This window comes from Thermobia domestica, chromosome 6 (assembly GCF_964235325.1).
Source record: "Thermobia domestica chromosome 6, izTheDome1.hap1.1, whole genome shotgun sequence".
NCBI classification, from domain to species: domain Eukaryota; kingdom Metazoa; phylum Arthropoda; class Insecta; order Zygentoma; family Lepismatidae; genus Thermobia; species Thermobia domestica.
The window spans coordinates 189,972,722-189,990,118 of record NC_137459.1 but is presented as its reverse complement, the minus strand read 5'-3'; the positions used below and the strand labels follow the sequence as shown (position 1 = coordinate 189,990,118).

Sequence of the window (17,397 nt, the reverse complement as noted above, 5' to 3'; positions counted from 1 at the left end):
TTAGAAAATATTTTTTTTCTCCACAGGGGATATTAATTCCAGAGCATCTAAGAAAAGAGAAGTCAGTTTTAGGCATATAGGCTCATATACAATATGTAGAACATGTGTTGCCGTTGAAGCTTGTAATTATAATATTAGTAACTTCGTTTCCTTTTCAGTGATGGCTCATTGGAGTTTACTCCCTCGTCGCCTACGGAAGTAGATGATCTCCTAGAACTTGGAGTAGAGGATGACTTAAGTGATAGTGAAGACGATGACTGGTGGAATGATCATAACGGGGTTGAAAGTCATAGCAAAGTACAGGTACAAGTATGTTAACCGAAGATTATTTATTATATTCTTGAGCACATAATATAATTGCAGTTATGCACTTTTTTCTTGTAGTGATGCATGAATATAGTGTATACATTTATGTAGTAGTATAGAATGTGTTAACTCTAAATGTGAGTCCTAATATTTATTAAACAAATTTTACGTAGGTATGCTGTATGTTTTGTCAGGATTTTTCTTCGATGCTACATTAAGAAATATCTAAGAAAAAGACTACATAAAATTATATTAGAACTAATAGATTTATAGTTCATTTTAAAACATAACATTCTCAGCACCAGAAGACATTCGCAAAATTCTCCTCCCGACACTTCCTGAACATTAAATGAGGTACGAAGATTCGAAAGACGGCTCTTAGTTGAAGATTTAGTAATATTTTACTGCTATATCTCCAACAGAAATATAGCTTCCTTCAGAAGAAGATATATAACGAGGACATTATGTTTTGAAATAGACTTTACCAGCTGAATCTACGTTAATATTTACTAAGTACTGATATAATTTAAACTAAATGATACTAAGAATCAGAAGAGGCTGCTAGTGTAATATTAGATTCCGTATGTAGAGTTTATGGTAGACAAAAGGCGTTTGCATGAATTTATTTAAAGTAGACCCGTTTCCATCCATTATTATCAGTTGTTAGTCATTTATATTGTTAGTTCTTCTGTCTACAGGATTTAGTGATCTGATATCGAATCTAGAGGATCAGTTTATTTTATTTTAACTAGAAAATATCCAGAAAAAGATTAATCCACTATGGTTGTATTGGTTAGCACACTTGAAGTTCAGTGCTGAAGTGTAGTCTCAGCTTCGACTATGAAATAAAACCAGAAATTTCATTGTTTGCCTTTCAGTGTAGCCAAAGGCTTCCAGAGCTTTTCTGAGTCACTAGAGGTAAATGCTACTGACTGAATTCTATTTCGAAATATGTGATTACCGACTAAGTCAACTTTCAAGACATGATATCTTTAGAGTCAGAATATCTAGTATTAAACCGAATTTAAAACAAAAACAAAATTAAATAAATCAAGTTAAATTTTTAAACTTTATTTTTGGCACATTTAATAAGAAATATAGGTAGGTTTTTCGGAATTTCTGCTACAGGAGTAAATATCAATGTTCCATCTTAATTCAAAACACCATCCTTACTTTTGCATGATTGTAACCGAGAAGAAAATGTATAGTCAGATGATGGTTATTTTGGTAATCGAATACACTATCAAGGTCGGTCTGTTCGGTCAGTTTCAATACTGGCTCTGTTTGTAGAACGTAGGATACGGTTTCCATAATAGATAATATTCGCTAACAATTTTCGTTGTCTCACGCTTTGGTAGTTCTCTACACTTAGTGTTAAAGTGCACATTAACGTTCGGAAATCTTTGTAATGATTTGTTTATATAACCGTTTTAATTTGTTTATATAACCTGAAAGTTTATAGTTTTTTTAGTCTGTCTTTCAATTTTTTCTCTTTTTTTTTCCAGAAGTTTTTCTCGTACCTATTGGCACGTTTTCGTTTTGAAGAAAGGAATATATCTCTCGTATTTTCAATAGATATTTTTCCATCCTTTACCTTTTACCCGCATTTAATCGCTTAGAAATTTACACTATCTATTATTTTATTTTACTTTTATATATTAATTTTGGAGCTCCCTCGTGGCTAAGCGGTTAGCGTACGCGCCTTTGTCGTGGGAGACCCGGGTTCAATTCCCGGCGGGAGCTCATGTGGTTCGGATTCCACGTTAATCTCATATAGCCTCGCTGCTGAAAGGGACGCTAAACTAAAAATCATATCAACTATGTATTAATTTTACTGTATATTCTTGTAAACAAACAGGCAATAATAGTCGTAACTTGATTTCTTATTATTTTTCTTGACTTTTTAAGGTAGCGAAGGGGGCGTAGCAACGTAATGTGCATATTGTGATTTTAAGACATTGAGCTGACTCATACAATATAGAGATGAAGCTAAATCCTTGTTATTCCCTTTAGACTAAAGGAGACATAATAAAGGCGAATAACGATGAAAGAATTAGTGTAATGGAGGGGATAGAAGAAAATGAAAACCTGAGAAAATATTGTCCACCACAAACTCACATGTTTTCATACAAGCTGTTTACTTACCAATGAGCCATCGTGACTTCTATAGTTTATTATTATTGTCTACTATAAAGAGAACTTACTTTCGATATACATGCTTCTGTCGCTGTATTGAAAACTCTCTTACGTTGAACGTACTTCATTACAGGTTTTCTTCACAAGAAATGGGAAAACAATAGGGAAGAAAGATGTCCGAATACCTAAAGGGGGTTTTTATCCAACGATAGGGATGTTAAGCACTAGTGAAAAGGTTCGGGTTGACCTCCATCCACTCACAGGTTGACCATTCTTTTTGATGCAGCTGACTTGATGTGTACGTTTGGCAATAAATTTGTCCGTTATTTATTTTATGATGCTGAAATTGGATTTTCGTTTAATATCAGTCTGTGATTGTCTGCTACAGTTATTTCATTGTTGACTGTTTGTAACAGCGTGTGCTCTTGGGAAGGAACTTCTGTACATAAACGTTGGTTACAAGTGACGTCATATATTAACTTCGGAATTCTTTTCGTTAAGAACCCTACGTGCGTACCAGGCGCTGTGCAAGCCAATAGGAGAAATGTTGTGTGATGTGGAAGTCACGTTGTGTGTTTTCATCTAGTTGCAGACTGCCTTACGTGAACCAGAACGTGATTGGTGCAAACGTGGAAGAAATGTAACGGCGAAAAGTGGAAGTTATAAGTAATGCATGGTGCTATTGAACTTAACGGAGTTGTTATTGTCTAAAACTTAAAGTGTATTTAATATTTATGTTATTGTAAGAGTATTTACTTTTAACTATAGAAACATTTATTTATTTTTCTTCTAATTACTTATGTTCTTGTTTTTTTCTTTCTGATATTTTACAAAAGTGAAATTTGAGTAATAAATCATGATACTGTTTTGCTTAGACTCCGTTATGTATGCTTAAGAAAACTAATAATTGACATTTATTGTAAAATCTTGAATTGATATATTGATATTAGTAATGAAAGTTTTGTTATGCCGTATTTTCTGTTAAAGAAAAAAAAAAAAACATAATTAAAGGTTTTATGTTAGTAACTCTTTCTGGAACTGTACAGCAGATTTATTGTGTATGTTGATAATCTTTACTTTCCAAGAAATATGGCTCTATCTTCACAGTGGGTGCAATTGAAGATTATATTTGAAGAACAAACAAAAGGAAAAAAGACAATGAGTAAATACATGCTATGTTGGGAAAACTTATCGTGTGTATGAGTGTATGTGTGTGAGAATGAATTTTATTATACGACAATGGTAGTATGAGTAAGATCTACTCAGCATTTAATGTTAAGTTTGTAATATATATATATATATATATATATATATATATATATATATATATATATCCTGTTCATATATACACTGACAGTAACATGAAAGAAGGATAGAATATTTGGTTTCCATTTTTGTGTACGTATCAGTATTTTCACTATTTTCTAGTATTTCATTTTCAGTTCCCATTTGGGGATTCTTTTGTTCCAACTGTGTATATATAATTACCAAATAATAATGAAAAACAATCATATACACTAAAGAAAGATATACTACAAGCACTTTCGCTAATTGTTTCATTAGGTAGGAAGGCGAGGAAATTAGAAGAAAAGGAAAAACTAAAGAACAGAGAAGTAGCTTGTGTATGGTACAGGTGGGTGTTATGTTGAAATATGTGTATCAAGGTGTCGCTTTCTAGTTTTTACTTGGGTACGTTAGTTTAACGATTTTGCTTTTTCAATTACTTTAGTTTGTAAATCTTTTTTCGTGTAGTGAAGTGTGGAGGAAATTGAATTGGAACCTGTGGTAACCGTTAAACTTTTCTTGAAAATCGTGAACTTCTTTTTCTGAACGGCTAAAGTTGCACAAATATAATGGATATATGCATTGTAGAGGTACACGGATTTCTTGACCAGCCCGTGTAGTAGTCTCACAACTGTCTATACGTCTTCCTTCAATAATAGCGTAAACACGTCCTTGCCGTGAAACGTTGGATCCAAACGAACGTTGGTGTCCTGGACTATTAATAATTTACGTTTCAAGCACCGTCTTCAACTGTACATTTCTTTTCGTTATGATATCTAAATACATACTCTTAATGTGTCTATCTTGCACCGCTTTATTCGTCAATATACTCTACACATTGTAGGTCAATATAGTTTTTAAGCCTAACGAAACTCTTGGTTTGTTACGTATTTTACAAGAAATTCTTTGCGTCTATCACAGCTACCATTCTGTAGAATTCTATAGAATATGAATTCTGTAGAATTTTCATATATTTAAGATTAACTTCCTTAATGCTATTCAGCTATAAAGGTGCTACGAAAGAGATTATAAATGTAGAAAATTAATCTCTCTCTCTCTCTTTTTTTTTTTTTTTTTTTGTGTGTGTGGGGGGGGTGTAAATTTCACATTTTTAATGTGCTTCTTCTTTAGATCCATTTTAATTGAAATGTTTGACATTCTCAGGTACCTTTGTTTCAGCAAACGGTATTCCTTAATATAGAAATGAAATTATTCGTTTTTGACCTTAATTGTTCCCTCCCTTCAGCTATACCTATTATCACTGTCACTAAAAATACATATATATGTATAATTAAACCCACTTGACATTGTACGAATTCGATGTTTCGTTTCCACACACTGTTAGTGAGGAATAACAGCTGAACTAGAACGGAATCAATTATCTGTCTTCCGCTTGGACTCACTGGTAGCTCAGTGATTGAAGATCCGCTTGGTAAGCGGGATATCACGCCGCCATACATTAATTTTTCATATTTTCACTCGGATATTGCATTCTTTGTTAGGCTGCAGTTGAAAATATTCAGTATTGCATTGTATATTAAAGAGTTCACCAAGCCAAATCATATATATAAAAGGTGCACCGCTACTCTTGGTACGCCTTTGTAAGTTTTAAACTAATATACAAGAGACGTTGAAATTTTATATCCTTCAAACATGAGCAGGGGATCATTCTTTGATGGGGGGTCGTTGAGGGACAGTCTTGTCAACCCAATATAAAGTTGATTTTTTTTCAAATGGTACTACGTCCACTTATTACACATTTTAAGTCTGTATGTAAAACGCAAACTTACAAAAATCATATTTGTCGTATAGTGTTGAACTAAGGACGTTACAGTATCACAAGCATCAAAAAATAACCAAATTTTGGAGGGTTCTAAAACGTAATAACTCAAGTGGGACGGACAGGGTAACGCACATCCAAAGTACCTTAGTGTCGAATACCACGGTCATTATATGACATATTTCGAACGAGTAGAAACGAAGTTCCAAAAAATTGAAAATTTGACTTTCGTATCCAACTAGATCATGGTTTCCAATAGACAAAGATCTTAATGCCGTTTACAGCAATTTCATATCTCAAACCATTCTGAAGATATGAAAATAATGACAAAATTTGATATATTGCCTTAAATGGTGCATTTGTGGGAATTTTTAAAAGAGTTTTGGGTAACTTTGCGTCTATAACTTTAAAATGATCCCTTTTGGCAGATGTAATTACAACATACGAGTGTTGCAAACTTCACATTTTTTTTTCCTAATATTTCCAGAATGGTTGGAGATTTCAAATTGCTGTAGACTGCATTATGATCTTCACATCTGTTGAAATCCATCTATGCAATTGATTGGGGTACTCATCTGAGTAGTTTTTTTCGAAATAAACTTTTGAGAGAAAGTGAAGTGTTCAGTCCCAGGAGTTTTCTTCGTATTCATCCAAAGAAAACTATCATGATCATAGTATTCAACACTAAGGTATTTTGGAAAGGTCAAAACCCCGCCCGTCTCACTTATGTTATTACTGCTGTAAAGGCCATCAAAATTTGGATGTTTATGGTACTGTAGCGTCCTTAATTTGCAACACTGAATAATAAATGTGACAGTATATGTTTTTGTTTAACATGAAAATTTTCATGTTAAACAAAAACGTCAGGTTACTACAAATTTCAGATTTATCTGAAATTTTTAGTAACCTGATGTAGTGCCATTTAAAGAAAATAAAACTTTATGTCGAGTTGGCAACACTGTTAACCTGGTGGTATTACAGAGTATACAATACAAAACTGTGATATTTGCATGATACAAAATTTCAGCTTTTTTTTTATTATTATTATTATTATTATTATTATTATTAGTTTAAAACCCACAAGGTGTATCAAAGTAAATGGTCCAGTCTTTTATATATATATCGTTTTCTCTTTGCAATATTGGAAGATATTTACAAATTTAGTTTCTGTGTCAAGTTTGTGTATACCTTTTCACATTAAAATCTTGATTGTTTTATTCGTATAGAAACATTTCTTTCTAAATGTATGAAAATGAAGGTGAAATTTTCTGCTCGCGGGATTATTGTAGATGGCATATTTCAACAGTTTCAGCAGTATTAGAATGGATTGTGTTTGATTTCTTGAGGAAAATATTGTTTTATACCAAATAAAAGTACAAATTTTTATCGAAAGTGTCATATTTTTGTATAATATTGAAAACAGCGTAATACAGCTAAACACTTTAATTACGCTGCTGTATTATACGGCTTGGAACTAGATTTACTTGTAAACGATGAACATGGAAAATTAATATTCAATTATCTTGTCTTCCCAAAACTATTTTGAATCGACTGACACCTATTTTACTCGCAAGTTAACATATGTATACTCTTTACGTTAAGTATTAGAGAGATCCTTTTTTGAACAATGAATCCATGACTTAATCTTGCTATTCGTAGAAAAATGATATAACGTGGTTTAGAAAACAAGATCGAGATATAATCTACGTTAGCGTAAAATGTGATTTATCTAACCAATTCGAGAAGTTCACTAACAAATAAGAAAGAGTTTCATTTAGTTCTATTTTTATTTTGTTCACTGACTCTTAAGGGCGCACTGCTTTCGACAGTAATTTTCAAAAGTACGCATACTCTTGAAAAATATATTTTTCTGTCATAGATAACTTAAAGTTGCTCAACATTTTTGGCTTTTGTTGTAACCAAACTCACATGGAAAATGAAAACTTTCGAATTAATTTGATTTTTAGTTGTGCAGAGTAGATCTTATCCATAATACTAGATCTATAAATTTTTCTTCCGTGTATAATTTAATTACGCTCAGGATGCTATCTTTAAAATTGCCAACGAAACTTGGTGTATTTGGAATTTTAATTTTATCCTTTCTGTTATTGTAGAGAAAAATATTGTTAAATCTAGTACAATTATATGATGTAAATTTGTTATTTAGCTCTGAAAAGTAATCTATATATATATATATATGCATTGTTTTCTTGACGTAATTTTCAAGCTAGAAATAAGATGATTCCCAAAAGTCAATAGTATGCTGAAACTTGTCGTTCGAAAGTTATTCATTATAAAGGTACATTTCTGTTCGTCTCTTGAACTGTATATATATACTCACTGTCCGGTCTTGACAGCTTCCGTCCTTTGGATGCTTTATTTTAACAATTTTACAAATTCAACAATATACGAAAAAATACATAGATCATTTTTTTTCTTTTTCTTTAAGTAAGCCCAGTCAACATATTGTTAAATGTACGCGTGTATGCTTAGATATATGCTCAATTGTGTTGTATGATCGTCATTTCCTTTCCACAAGTCTTTTTTTAATTTTTTTTAAATTTTTATTTATTTATTTGTTTTAACATTGCGCTCGTCCCTGTGTGAGCTTTCGTTTTTAGTAGGATCTCCAAACAAGGATAAGTTCATAATCTGAGGTATAAGTTTTGGATTTTTAGATTTTAGAAGTAAAAGCAAGACACGTGAGACAAATCTTGTACGCTTCTGTTTCTAGCAAGTGAGGAATACTATGTGTTAATAGGATTAAAATTGATCTTTATTCTTTGCCGTGGAATAAACATGTCTCTGAGAAACACTCTAAAAACTTCCAAGAATTCAAGGTTAAATGTAAAAGCTGAAAATAAGGCTAGTCTTTATTTTTGGAAACAAAGCGTTGTTTCAAAATAAACACAAAATGAACATAATGAGGACAGCTTGTATTGCTTAAGAATTAAATAAGAGAAAAGAAAGCAATAATTAATATACTGACACATTGTTAACATTTCTTGGTTGAGAGAAAGAAAAACAATTATTGGTATGTAGTTATGCAACCAACACTACAGTGAATTTTTAGTTGTGTTGAGACTTTTTTTCTGCATTGTTCAGTGTCTTGTTTTTATTTCTTATTATGAAAAGTTATTGAAAGCTACCACTGGGTTGAGGGAAATGTTTCAAATTTGATATGGATTCACTAAATAGAGGTGATGTTTAAAAATTGAGCACATGTAGATTATTTTGATCGTGTATTACAGTTGTTATCCTGTCTACTGTGTGAAACTGTAAAACATATTTACGTATGCTACACTTAAACATGCATATTTTTAGTTTTCCATAATTCCATTTTTCCTAAACTTCGCTGCAAAATGGGTCACTATTGAAACACAATTTTAAATCTGTACTATAGCAGAAAGTACTGTGTGCCTTAACATTTCCAGTGCGTTGGATTCTAAATTATTTGGTGAATGTAAGGTTTGTTGTCATTTTATTGGAAGGAAATGCGACTTAAGCATGGAAAGCTATAGTGTGTAAGAAGAGATTCTGTATCTGTGTGGTTGAAATTTCTGGCACCTTTTTCTTTTTCTTTTCTTTTGTTTGAATATAGTTTCATTTGCTTATTGATTACATGACACATAGTAAGGAATGTTCTGTCTAATTTCCTAACAGAATTAGGGTAGCTGTGCACGGAATAATTTACGCTAGAATATGTTGCTTATATGCTACAATGAATACTATGAAATATGTTTTGGTATCTGCGAACAGTGAAGCTTTTACAGGTAACAGTTCAATTGTTTCCTTTCACTGTGGGATCGAACTTTCAAGATCCGAAGGTTGCTGCAGTTGACAAACATTTAATCATGATTAAGAACTAAAATGTTGCTAATAACTTGGTTAAAATGAAATATTCAAAGAATATTTCGTACGTTTATATAAAAGGAAAAGGAAAGAAAATGTGTAAACAAAGAATTATTGTATCATTTGTTCGTTTAGTGATTGACCAAAGCTTAGCGCTTCTTGTTAGTGCTAAGCTTGTATGGGACAGGACCTCCCCACTCGGATATACTAGAATGTTGTTTTGCATGGAAGAAATACTATAACACTTGCTGTTTACACGTTAGGAAAATTGTGTTAGCGAATACGCTAATTGCTAGTATAAGTGCTTCCATTGAAAGAAGGATTATAGTAATTTTCCCTCCTCCTCCCTCTTTATTGCTTCATGTATGTGTGATTTATTATAATAATGTAAATTTTGTGTTCGAATTTAACAGAATATTTTTAGTTTTCTACATTTGCTACCTTATAAGTTTCTATTTTGTAATATTCAGAAATCATGTTTTTAAATAGTTATTTCACGTTATCTGTACAGAATCACCTATAACTTTCTATAATTTAGGTATGTTCATTGCACAAATTTGTTCGGTGTAGCATTTGACGTATATTACAAGAAAACATGTTTATGTTAAATGTATGATTTTTAAATTTTGCACTATATTCTTTTGTAAGCTGTAAACGAAAGGGGACCTTGATCTCGCCTAATTGTAACGCTGGTTTTTAAAAATATAATTTACAATTCTGCTTGTTTTTAACAAACACTGAAGGTTTTCAATTCTTTCTACATTTTTCTCGAACACATTCACTCCTATATGGGGCATCATTTTAAATAGGATGCATCTAACTAGCATCTGACTGCAGTTGTCGTACTATGAGAACTGGATTACATTGGATGCTTAAACTTTGGGCATACTCTTATCCGAGCTATGTACGAAATGAGAATAAATTGTTCAGGTATATAGTTTACACAGTTGTTTCTATTAGTATAGTTCAATTTTGCGTTTGTCATGTATTTGTTAATCATTTTAGTTTCGGAACATCCTTATATAGTTTAATTTCAAGTATATCTCTAGAAACATATTATTTTAGCAGAACGAGAATTGATGAACATACGTTCTTTATGTTATCGAAGAAACGAATAGTTGGAACATATAATTCAATATAAAAATATCTATATCCTTCCATTGAATTACAGCCTACAGCTTTCCCTTATTTTTCTGTAGTTACAATAGAAATTACCGTGTCATTCATACGACTTTCGAAACTTGATTTCCTGTTTTTCTACTTAAAATTTTAATTTGTTGTTCGATTGTTCCTAAGAAACATATTAAGCCAAGAGTTAAGTTACCCACTAATTTGTATATTTCATACATAACAAATTTCTTAGGAGTTCGTGATTGTTACGTCTCAAATTAATTGCACAGATTATTAATGTTTCTCAAGTAATAGTTTGTAATCATTACATGGAATTCTCATTGTGTCTGTATTTATTGTTTCCACTTGAAGGTTGTTTCACCTTTATCTTCACATAAATATAATGGTTCTTTGTAGTTTCTTCAGATCATCAGTCTGCTTTTCACTTTCTCCAATAATTCTTTATTTATAAAATCTTGTTATTTTTAAAGTTCGTAGTTTCTATAAAAGTAGGTATAACATGTCTATACTAGTACGAAAAAAAAAAAAAAAAAAAAAAAATATCACTGAAAAGAAAAAGTTAAATAGCATTAGGTTTTGTTGATGCGGTTGCCAGATCGGTATGACTATGTTTGTATCAGTCTAAAAAATAATGAAACTAAGTAAAAGTAGGAACAAAATCCTGTAAGGTGATACGGAAAATGCTAGTAATACATACCATGTAGTACATAGAAACTCCAAGTGGAATTGTGGATCGGTATTACGCAGATTGTTTGATATATAGTTCATTCATTGAAAGTGAAGCAGTGAAGAGTCTATAGTATGTTCTACAGCCCTGTGCCCTGTTCTGTGTTTCGCAAGTACTTTTGACATTTTGGCTATAATATTGTAGGTGGCAGTTTGAGTATTATTAATGTTTAAGTTCATCTTCGTTGTTTTCATCTAAAATCTAACGAATTTGCAGTGAATTGAAGGCATTATCACATGCTAATGTTAATTTATTAAAGTGCTACCATTCGGGATTAAGTATAGAAATTAAGACGTATGCCTATTTTAAGGTAAGAGACAAATACATGAACAATAGAAGTGTTTCATATTCATTCACTGCCAGTGGAAGTCATCCTGTTTGCCAAGATTAAAAGAAAAAAAAAATAAAAAAAGCATGCCATTTACTATGATTTCACCTCATGCATACTTCAGAGTGGGTGGGTATCATTTAGTAGAAGGATAGGATGAAGAAAATATATGACACTATATTTCAATAAGATAAACTGCTATAAAACTGACTTCCAATAATTCATACTTCATCTAGTTATCGAACGGTCAAGCTGTCCTGTCGTGAAATAGGTGCTAATTGCACTTTAGTTTTTATCTTTTTTTCCATTTACACTGAATATTCTAAATGTCAGATCTGGAACATCACTTTCTGTTTTAGCACCAGATACGAATGTAATTTCCTGATCTATCAGTGTATGTATATAGAGACGAGAATTTAAATTTCATATTTGTATTGCATTCGTTCTGTTATACCGGACAAGAAAAGAATACATTTTGTATTAGCGCTTTTTTTCCGTGCTTCTATGTTATAATATCGCTAAGCATGCTATTTATTTGAAAAGAAGTTCTTGTCTAGCAGCCGATTCCGTCCATTCGTCTATGCATATGTCTCGAAACTGGAGTTAATATATGTCCAGTTCTGAAACTGGAGTTAATAACGAAACTGGAGTTAATATATGTCGGGGATAGGTCTAACGTTTCAGAGAGGAAAGGAGGACTTCTGATTTTTTTTTTCACAAGTTAGAAATTCAAATAAATACACTTTTCTCGAGTGCTCAACTATACTTTGATATAATGGCATATATGATCTTAAACTCTAAATATACTCCTACTATTAATTTATCGAAGGAGAAAATGGTTTATAATTGCCTGCCTATGTTTGTGACCAATAGTAAACAGTTGAATTTGTAGTTTTGGGAATACGTGAAGATCAAACAAGCATTGAACCGTTACCCGGTCAAAAAGATAACTTTTTATGTATTCACATTCGGCTGTTATGTAATCTGAAGTAGAAGTTTCTAGAAATTTGCTTCTTCCTTGGTTCAACATATACAGTTTAAAGAAACTATCTTGATCATTTATATTGGTCACTAAAGTGGTTTAAAACTGATCAATTGCAACATGTTGAGTTCATCATGCCTTTGCAAACTAAAATCTTGCTAGTGCTATTCCGTTGCATCATTTTTCATTAGGTATTGTATCATTATTTGTATTTTTTCTTTGATACTTTCTACCTTAACAATAGGTAAATGATTTCATTGTGTAGACCTTCTGTTGAAATTACAGTTTTGCTCGCTTTCTCCGTTTTCAGTTATTCAGTGTCTAATCCAATTCCAAGGCAATAGTTGTTCTACTTAATATCTGAGTATGACTTTTGTAAAAAAGAAAGAACAATTTCTAAATGAACGTAGGAAAATGTAATCTGCGTAGTTTTGTTTAACCGGGAGTTTCAAAAATGACTCCAAATACTGACAAAATAAGAATAGTTGAATAGTTTATGTTAGAATTCAAGATCAGATGATATACTTTCTTTTTTCACCGTTTCTAACTGAATGACTCGTTTTCAGTGATTTGTCGTAAGATCTTTTTTTTTAAAAAAATGATACTATAAATTACAATCCTACGTTGCTCATACTTCTTACGATTATTTCTAATTATAGTGATGCTTTTGTGTACACCAATGCAGGATGATTCAAAAAGAAAAAGAAAATCTGTACGCTTTCACAACGCCATACTTCGTTAATGAATTCTGGTACCGGACATGATGGATAAAAATTTCAATTTATGGCTACTGAAAGGGAAATTACTGCTGCAGGCATGATTTTAATGGCACAGCAATTCGTTGTCGCGGCTTCGGTAGATCTCGTGGGAGTAGAGACACGTGCAAGATTTCTTTAATATACTGTGTACGTAAAAGTATTTGCTTCACATTCGTAAAACTCATACACAAAATACCTTCTCCAACCTTTTTGAATGAAGGCAGCCACGAGCAATACGATATAAAACTTTTGACTTTTAACACCATTCAAGTGCAGTTCTGTAATTCATGATAGAAACAGGATGTTGTGAATCTGAAGATCTCTTTAAACCGCGTACTTTATAGTCTTTTCGAAAGAAAGAAAGGAAAAGAAAAGCCTAATGTGAGTTCCCCCTTCATGTTTTGCTCTTTGACTCGAGATCGAGAATAATCATGATGGGTTTGGCATTTTGCATGTAGTGGTTTTAGAAAGAAATAATGGTTTATTCTTACAAATGCCAGTCGTATGTACATCAAAAAACGGTGTCAGAATTATGTTAAGATTCTACATCTACTGAAGAAGCAAATTAGGAGGATGTTCCAAAACATATACATCATGTACAACGAGAAAAACTACCTACATAAAGGAAAGAAAGTGAGAAAGTATGCGAAAAATGTAATTAAAAAAAGGACTTGACAGTAGCTAATATTGCCGTTCTTACCAGTTATTATAACTGTTCTTTGCTTCGAGGCAGAAAGGTGCCTTTTCCAGACCTTTCCACACAAAACAAGGAAGGCTGTATCCATCCATAAATTTAAATTATCTTATATAAACTTTAGAAAGGAATCTTTAAAGATGGACAAAATGTGAGATGTGAAGCAGTTCATTACCATTCAAGACGATTTTGTATTCAGTTCTCTTGTTTATCTAATAATCGCCATTTTCATATTGATGTTACGTTTTTTTCCGTGATTTCTCCAGTTTCTTTCCTTTAATTGTTATTTTACTCTCCAGCTCATATAATCACACTTTCACACTATACAATTCTGCGCGACAGTAATTAATGGTTAGAGTATTATATGTGTATGTATCACTCCAAAAGAAAGAAAAAAAATTAATTAGTGTAAAATAATTAAGATGTTTTTTTTTTTTTTTTCATCATGTCCCAATGGGATGCGCAAAAATAATGAGGAAATTCGTCACCGAACACAGATGTAGGTTATTGTGTTTGAATCCAGTTTTCTGTGTTTTAGAAGAAAGCAAAACCAAACACGAGTAGTAGCAAATTAAATTATATACTCATCAGTTACTGTAATTTTTATTCCATAATTAGAATTTTTTTCAAATACTTGTTTGTATATCCAACCACTGGTGTCTAAGTAAATGAGAAGATCAGTGACCTATTATTTTACTGTTGCTTGTAAACTTTTGGTGACCAATATGTGATTCAAACGCTACGTTCTTCATGTGTATGTCATTTTTGTTTGTTTGCATGTGAAAACTATTCCTTATTTTTCGTCCGTCCTAAGCCATTTTCGCACACTTCATTTTCCAAGAATCGAGAATTACAGTAAAGAAACAATGTTATCTGTGATGACAGTTTTTGCTATTTAAGGTGCTATTTTGTGTCTCCTGTTCTTTTTTCTTAATTATATGTATACTCCCGGTTGTTGCTTGATTTATTGTTTGCATTTTTTTTCAAACAAAATCACGCTTCAAAGAAAGGAAAAAAAACTAAAATAAAAAATTAAAGACAGTAAAGATTTCTGAGTTGAAGTATTTCATTTATATAAGTATCAATATTTATTGGTTGTGCCATGCGAGTTCACTGTAATTTAAAAATACATTTTAAAAAATCAGAAATGTTTTGTACTGACAACAAATCCAAAAATGATTTTCTAAAGCTCTGTATAAAATATCTTTCAAAAATAAACAAGTTGTACATAGAAGTGACATTTTTAATACTCCTTTTGTATTGTTTGTTTTATCCATGTGGCCCAAAAGTAAGTATACACCCCTGCATTAATCAAGTATAAGATTCTAGTTTAGAGTTTATTTGCTTCGGCTCTTCCAAGCTTAAGGTATAAGAAAAAAAAGCATTGAGAACAAATAATAAAGAAACTAAGTTTACTTGATGGATAACAATAAGAAATAATACAAAATGCAATGAGCTGATCAGGACGGTAGTGTATACCTACTTTTGGGTCACACTATACATATCAATCTCTTCCAACATACGTGTAGTCGAAAACAGAGTATGTTTTATTTATTTTTCAAGTAGGTAAATTTCAAGTAGAGGGTACTTAAGGTACTGGAGAAAATACAATGATTTTCTATATTGTCAGTTAAATGTTATATTTGTTACGTCAAATTAAATTTGAAATTTTTGAAATATATGCATTTTTCAATTCAGAGTTATCTATATGTGTGTCAAGTCATATAGAGTTGGGACAAAATCTTAGGACAGTCATATAACAGAAACGAGATAACAAGATATGTTTCTGGTGGTAGTCACTACTACGCAGTTTTTCCAGTCTGGGTGGGGCGGGCGCCCTCCTACGAAGTCTAGTGCCCATCTACTTTAAACCGACTGTGTTTGTTCTCGTTGGTAATGATTCTTCGATCAAGAGTGACTGCACAGAGCCCCGATGGCAGAATTTCCTTTGTCTTTCTGCGAGGAGCTTTTGTAAGTCAAAAATTTTCTGCAGGAATTCCAAAATAAAAAATCAAGATGATACCATCATGTTTTTATTAGACCCTACAGCGTTACATGAAGCATGGTAAACAGTTTTCAGTGGTATCCCTAGTTCGAGTTACAACCTGTGGAGTCTCTTTTTTGAAAGAATTTTGCTAAAAGAAGCAGATTTAAAATATTTATGATACGATACACCGTATTTTGTAATGAGAGCAGCTTTAATTAATTTTCTTGTTTTTTCTTGGCTATTTTTTTCCCGTTGGCAATTTTTCTACACAGGCGCGGCAAATTTTCTGCGATCACATCGCAGATCGCGGCATGTTCTGCTATGGGGCACAGAGCAACACAAAGCCCATATAACTGGTAGGGTAATGAGTTATTTCCATCAGGCGCGACCAGACTGGAGTCTTGAGCGTCTCCCAATTATGCCTACTGCTAGAGGTGACTCGTAACAAGTAGGATTTTACCAATATCTGCAGTGTTGGTACCCCAGCGTTAAGGCAAGCTTACCTCCTCAGTGCCAAAACACCCAGATACGAATCACGGTCTGTCCATAGCATGGCAGAGACCAACTCAAATGTGCGATCCCCGGCCGTGCTTATCTTATGATATGTTCAGTCTCGTGCTGAGTATCATGTACAGTAGAATGTAGTTTATCCTTACATAATTATCCGCACACTTAAAATAATAATAATTTTGAACAAATTTAAGCAATTTCTTCAACTGTAAACTGGGTCTAGATTTTTTTAATGGGCCGGCAACCTTGCAGAACGAAAGTTGAGTAACGGACTTGGCAACAATTCAACTAAACAACACCTGTCTACCAAATTTGATTTCATCAGCTTAGCACTCTTATCAGAAAGTAACAGTATAGTACTGAGATTTGTTTAGTGCTTCTTGTGTGAGTAACTGAAAACTTGTGTTGTTTTGTAATAGCCATGGCCTTTGAAGTGATGATAAAGGTAAAATGAGTCGTAATGCTTTATCAATTTAAAAAAAAAATGTTAAAAAAATATTTTTTTAAAACTTGTGAAGGTGAGAATGTTAAATATCTTGCCAGAAGTTTTAGGATTGGAAGAGGAGAGTTTATGATATAAAAGCCCAAATTCTGAAATTTGCATCCAAGTTATACAGTGAAGAAAGTTTCAAAGAAAAAAGAAAATAAAAACTATGAGAACAGTACAGGATGAAGAACTTGAAGCTATGTATCTATGGTTCATTCAAAGAAGAAGTAAGGGATATCCTGTTTCTGGGCATTTAGTATATAAAAAAGCGTTGCAATTGAATGAAAAGTTCGAGGTTTGGTCAATTTTCACCAAAGCTAGTACCCGTTGGTTTGAAAAAAATTAAATAGCCTCATGTTATGAGTAGAATGTCCAACGAGAACGCTTACCTAGCGATTCGACTGCAGCTAAAGAATTAAAAAATAATTTTCAGGA

General features: G+C 32.3%; 1 protein-coding gene across 6 annotated transcripts in view; it reads left to right on the top strand.

Annotated features, from left to right (window-relative positions):
- LOC145688371 (SPRY domain-containing protein 3-like) overlaps window positions 1-15,212 on the top strand; it is a 45,466-nt gene extending 30,254 nt beyond the window's left edge. For 4 of the 6 annotated variants that reach the window (XM_081762531.1, XM_081762532.1, XM_081762529.1 and 1 more), the window contains 2 exons: window positions 159-309; window positions 2,576-15,212. In XM_081762531.1, coding sequence (XP_081618657.1) covers window positions 159-309; window positions 2,576-2,710 — 286 coding nt within the window. In that variant the 3' untranslated portion in view covers window positions 2,711-15,212. Of the gene's footprint in view, window positions 1-158; window positions 310-1,811; window positions 2,528-2,575 lie in introns of those variants that run through there. The other 2 variants (XM_081762533.1, XM_081762534.1) reach the window with 2 other exon arrangements.
- Window positions 15,213-17,397: the final 2,185 nt, after the last annotated feature.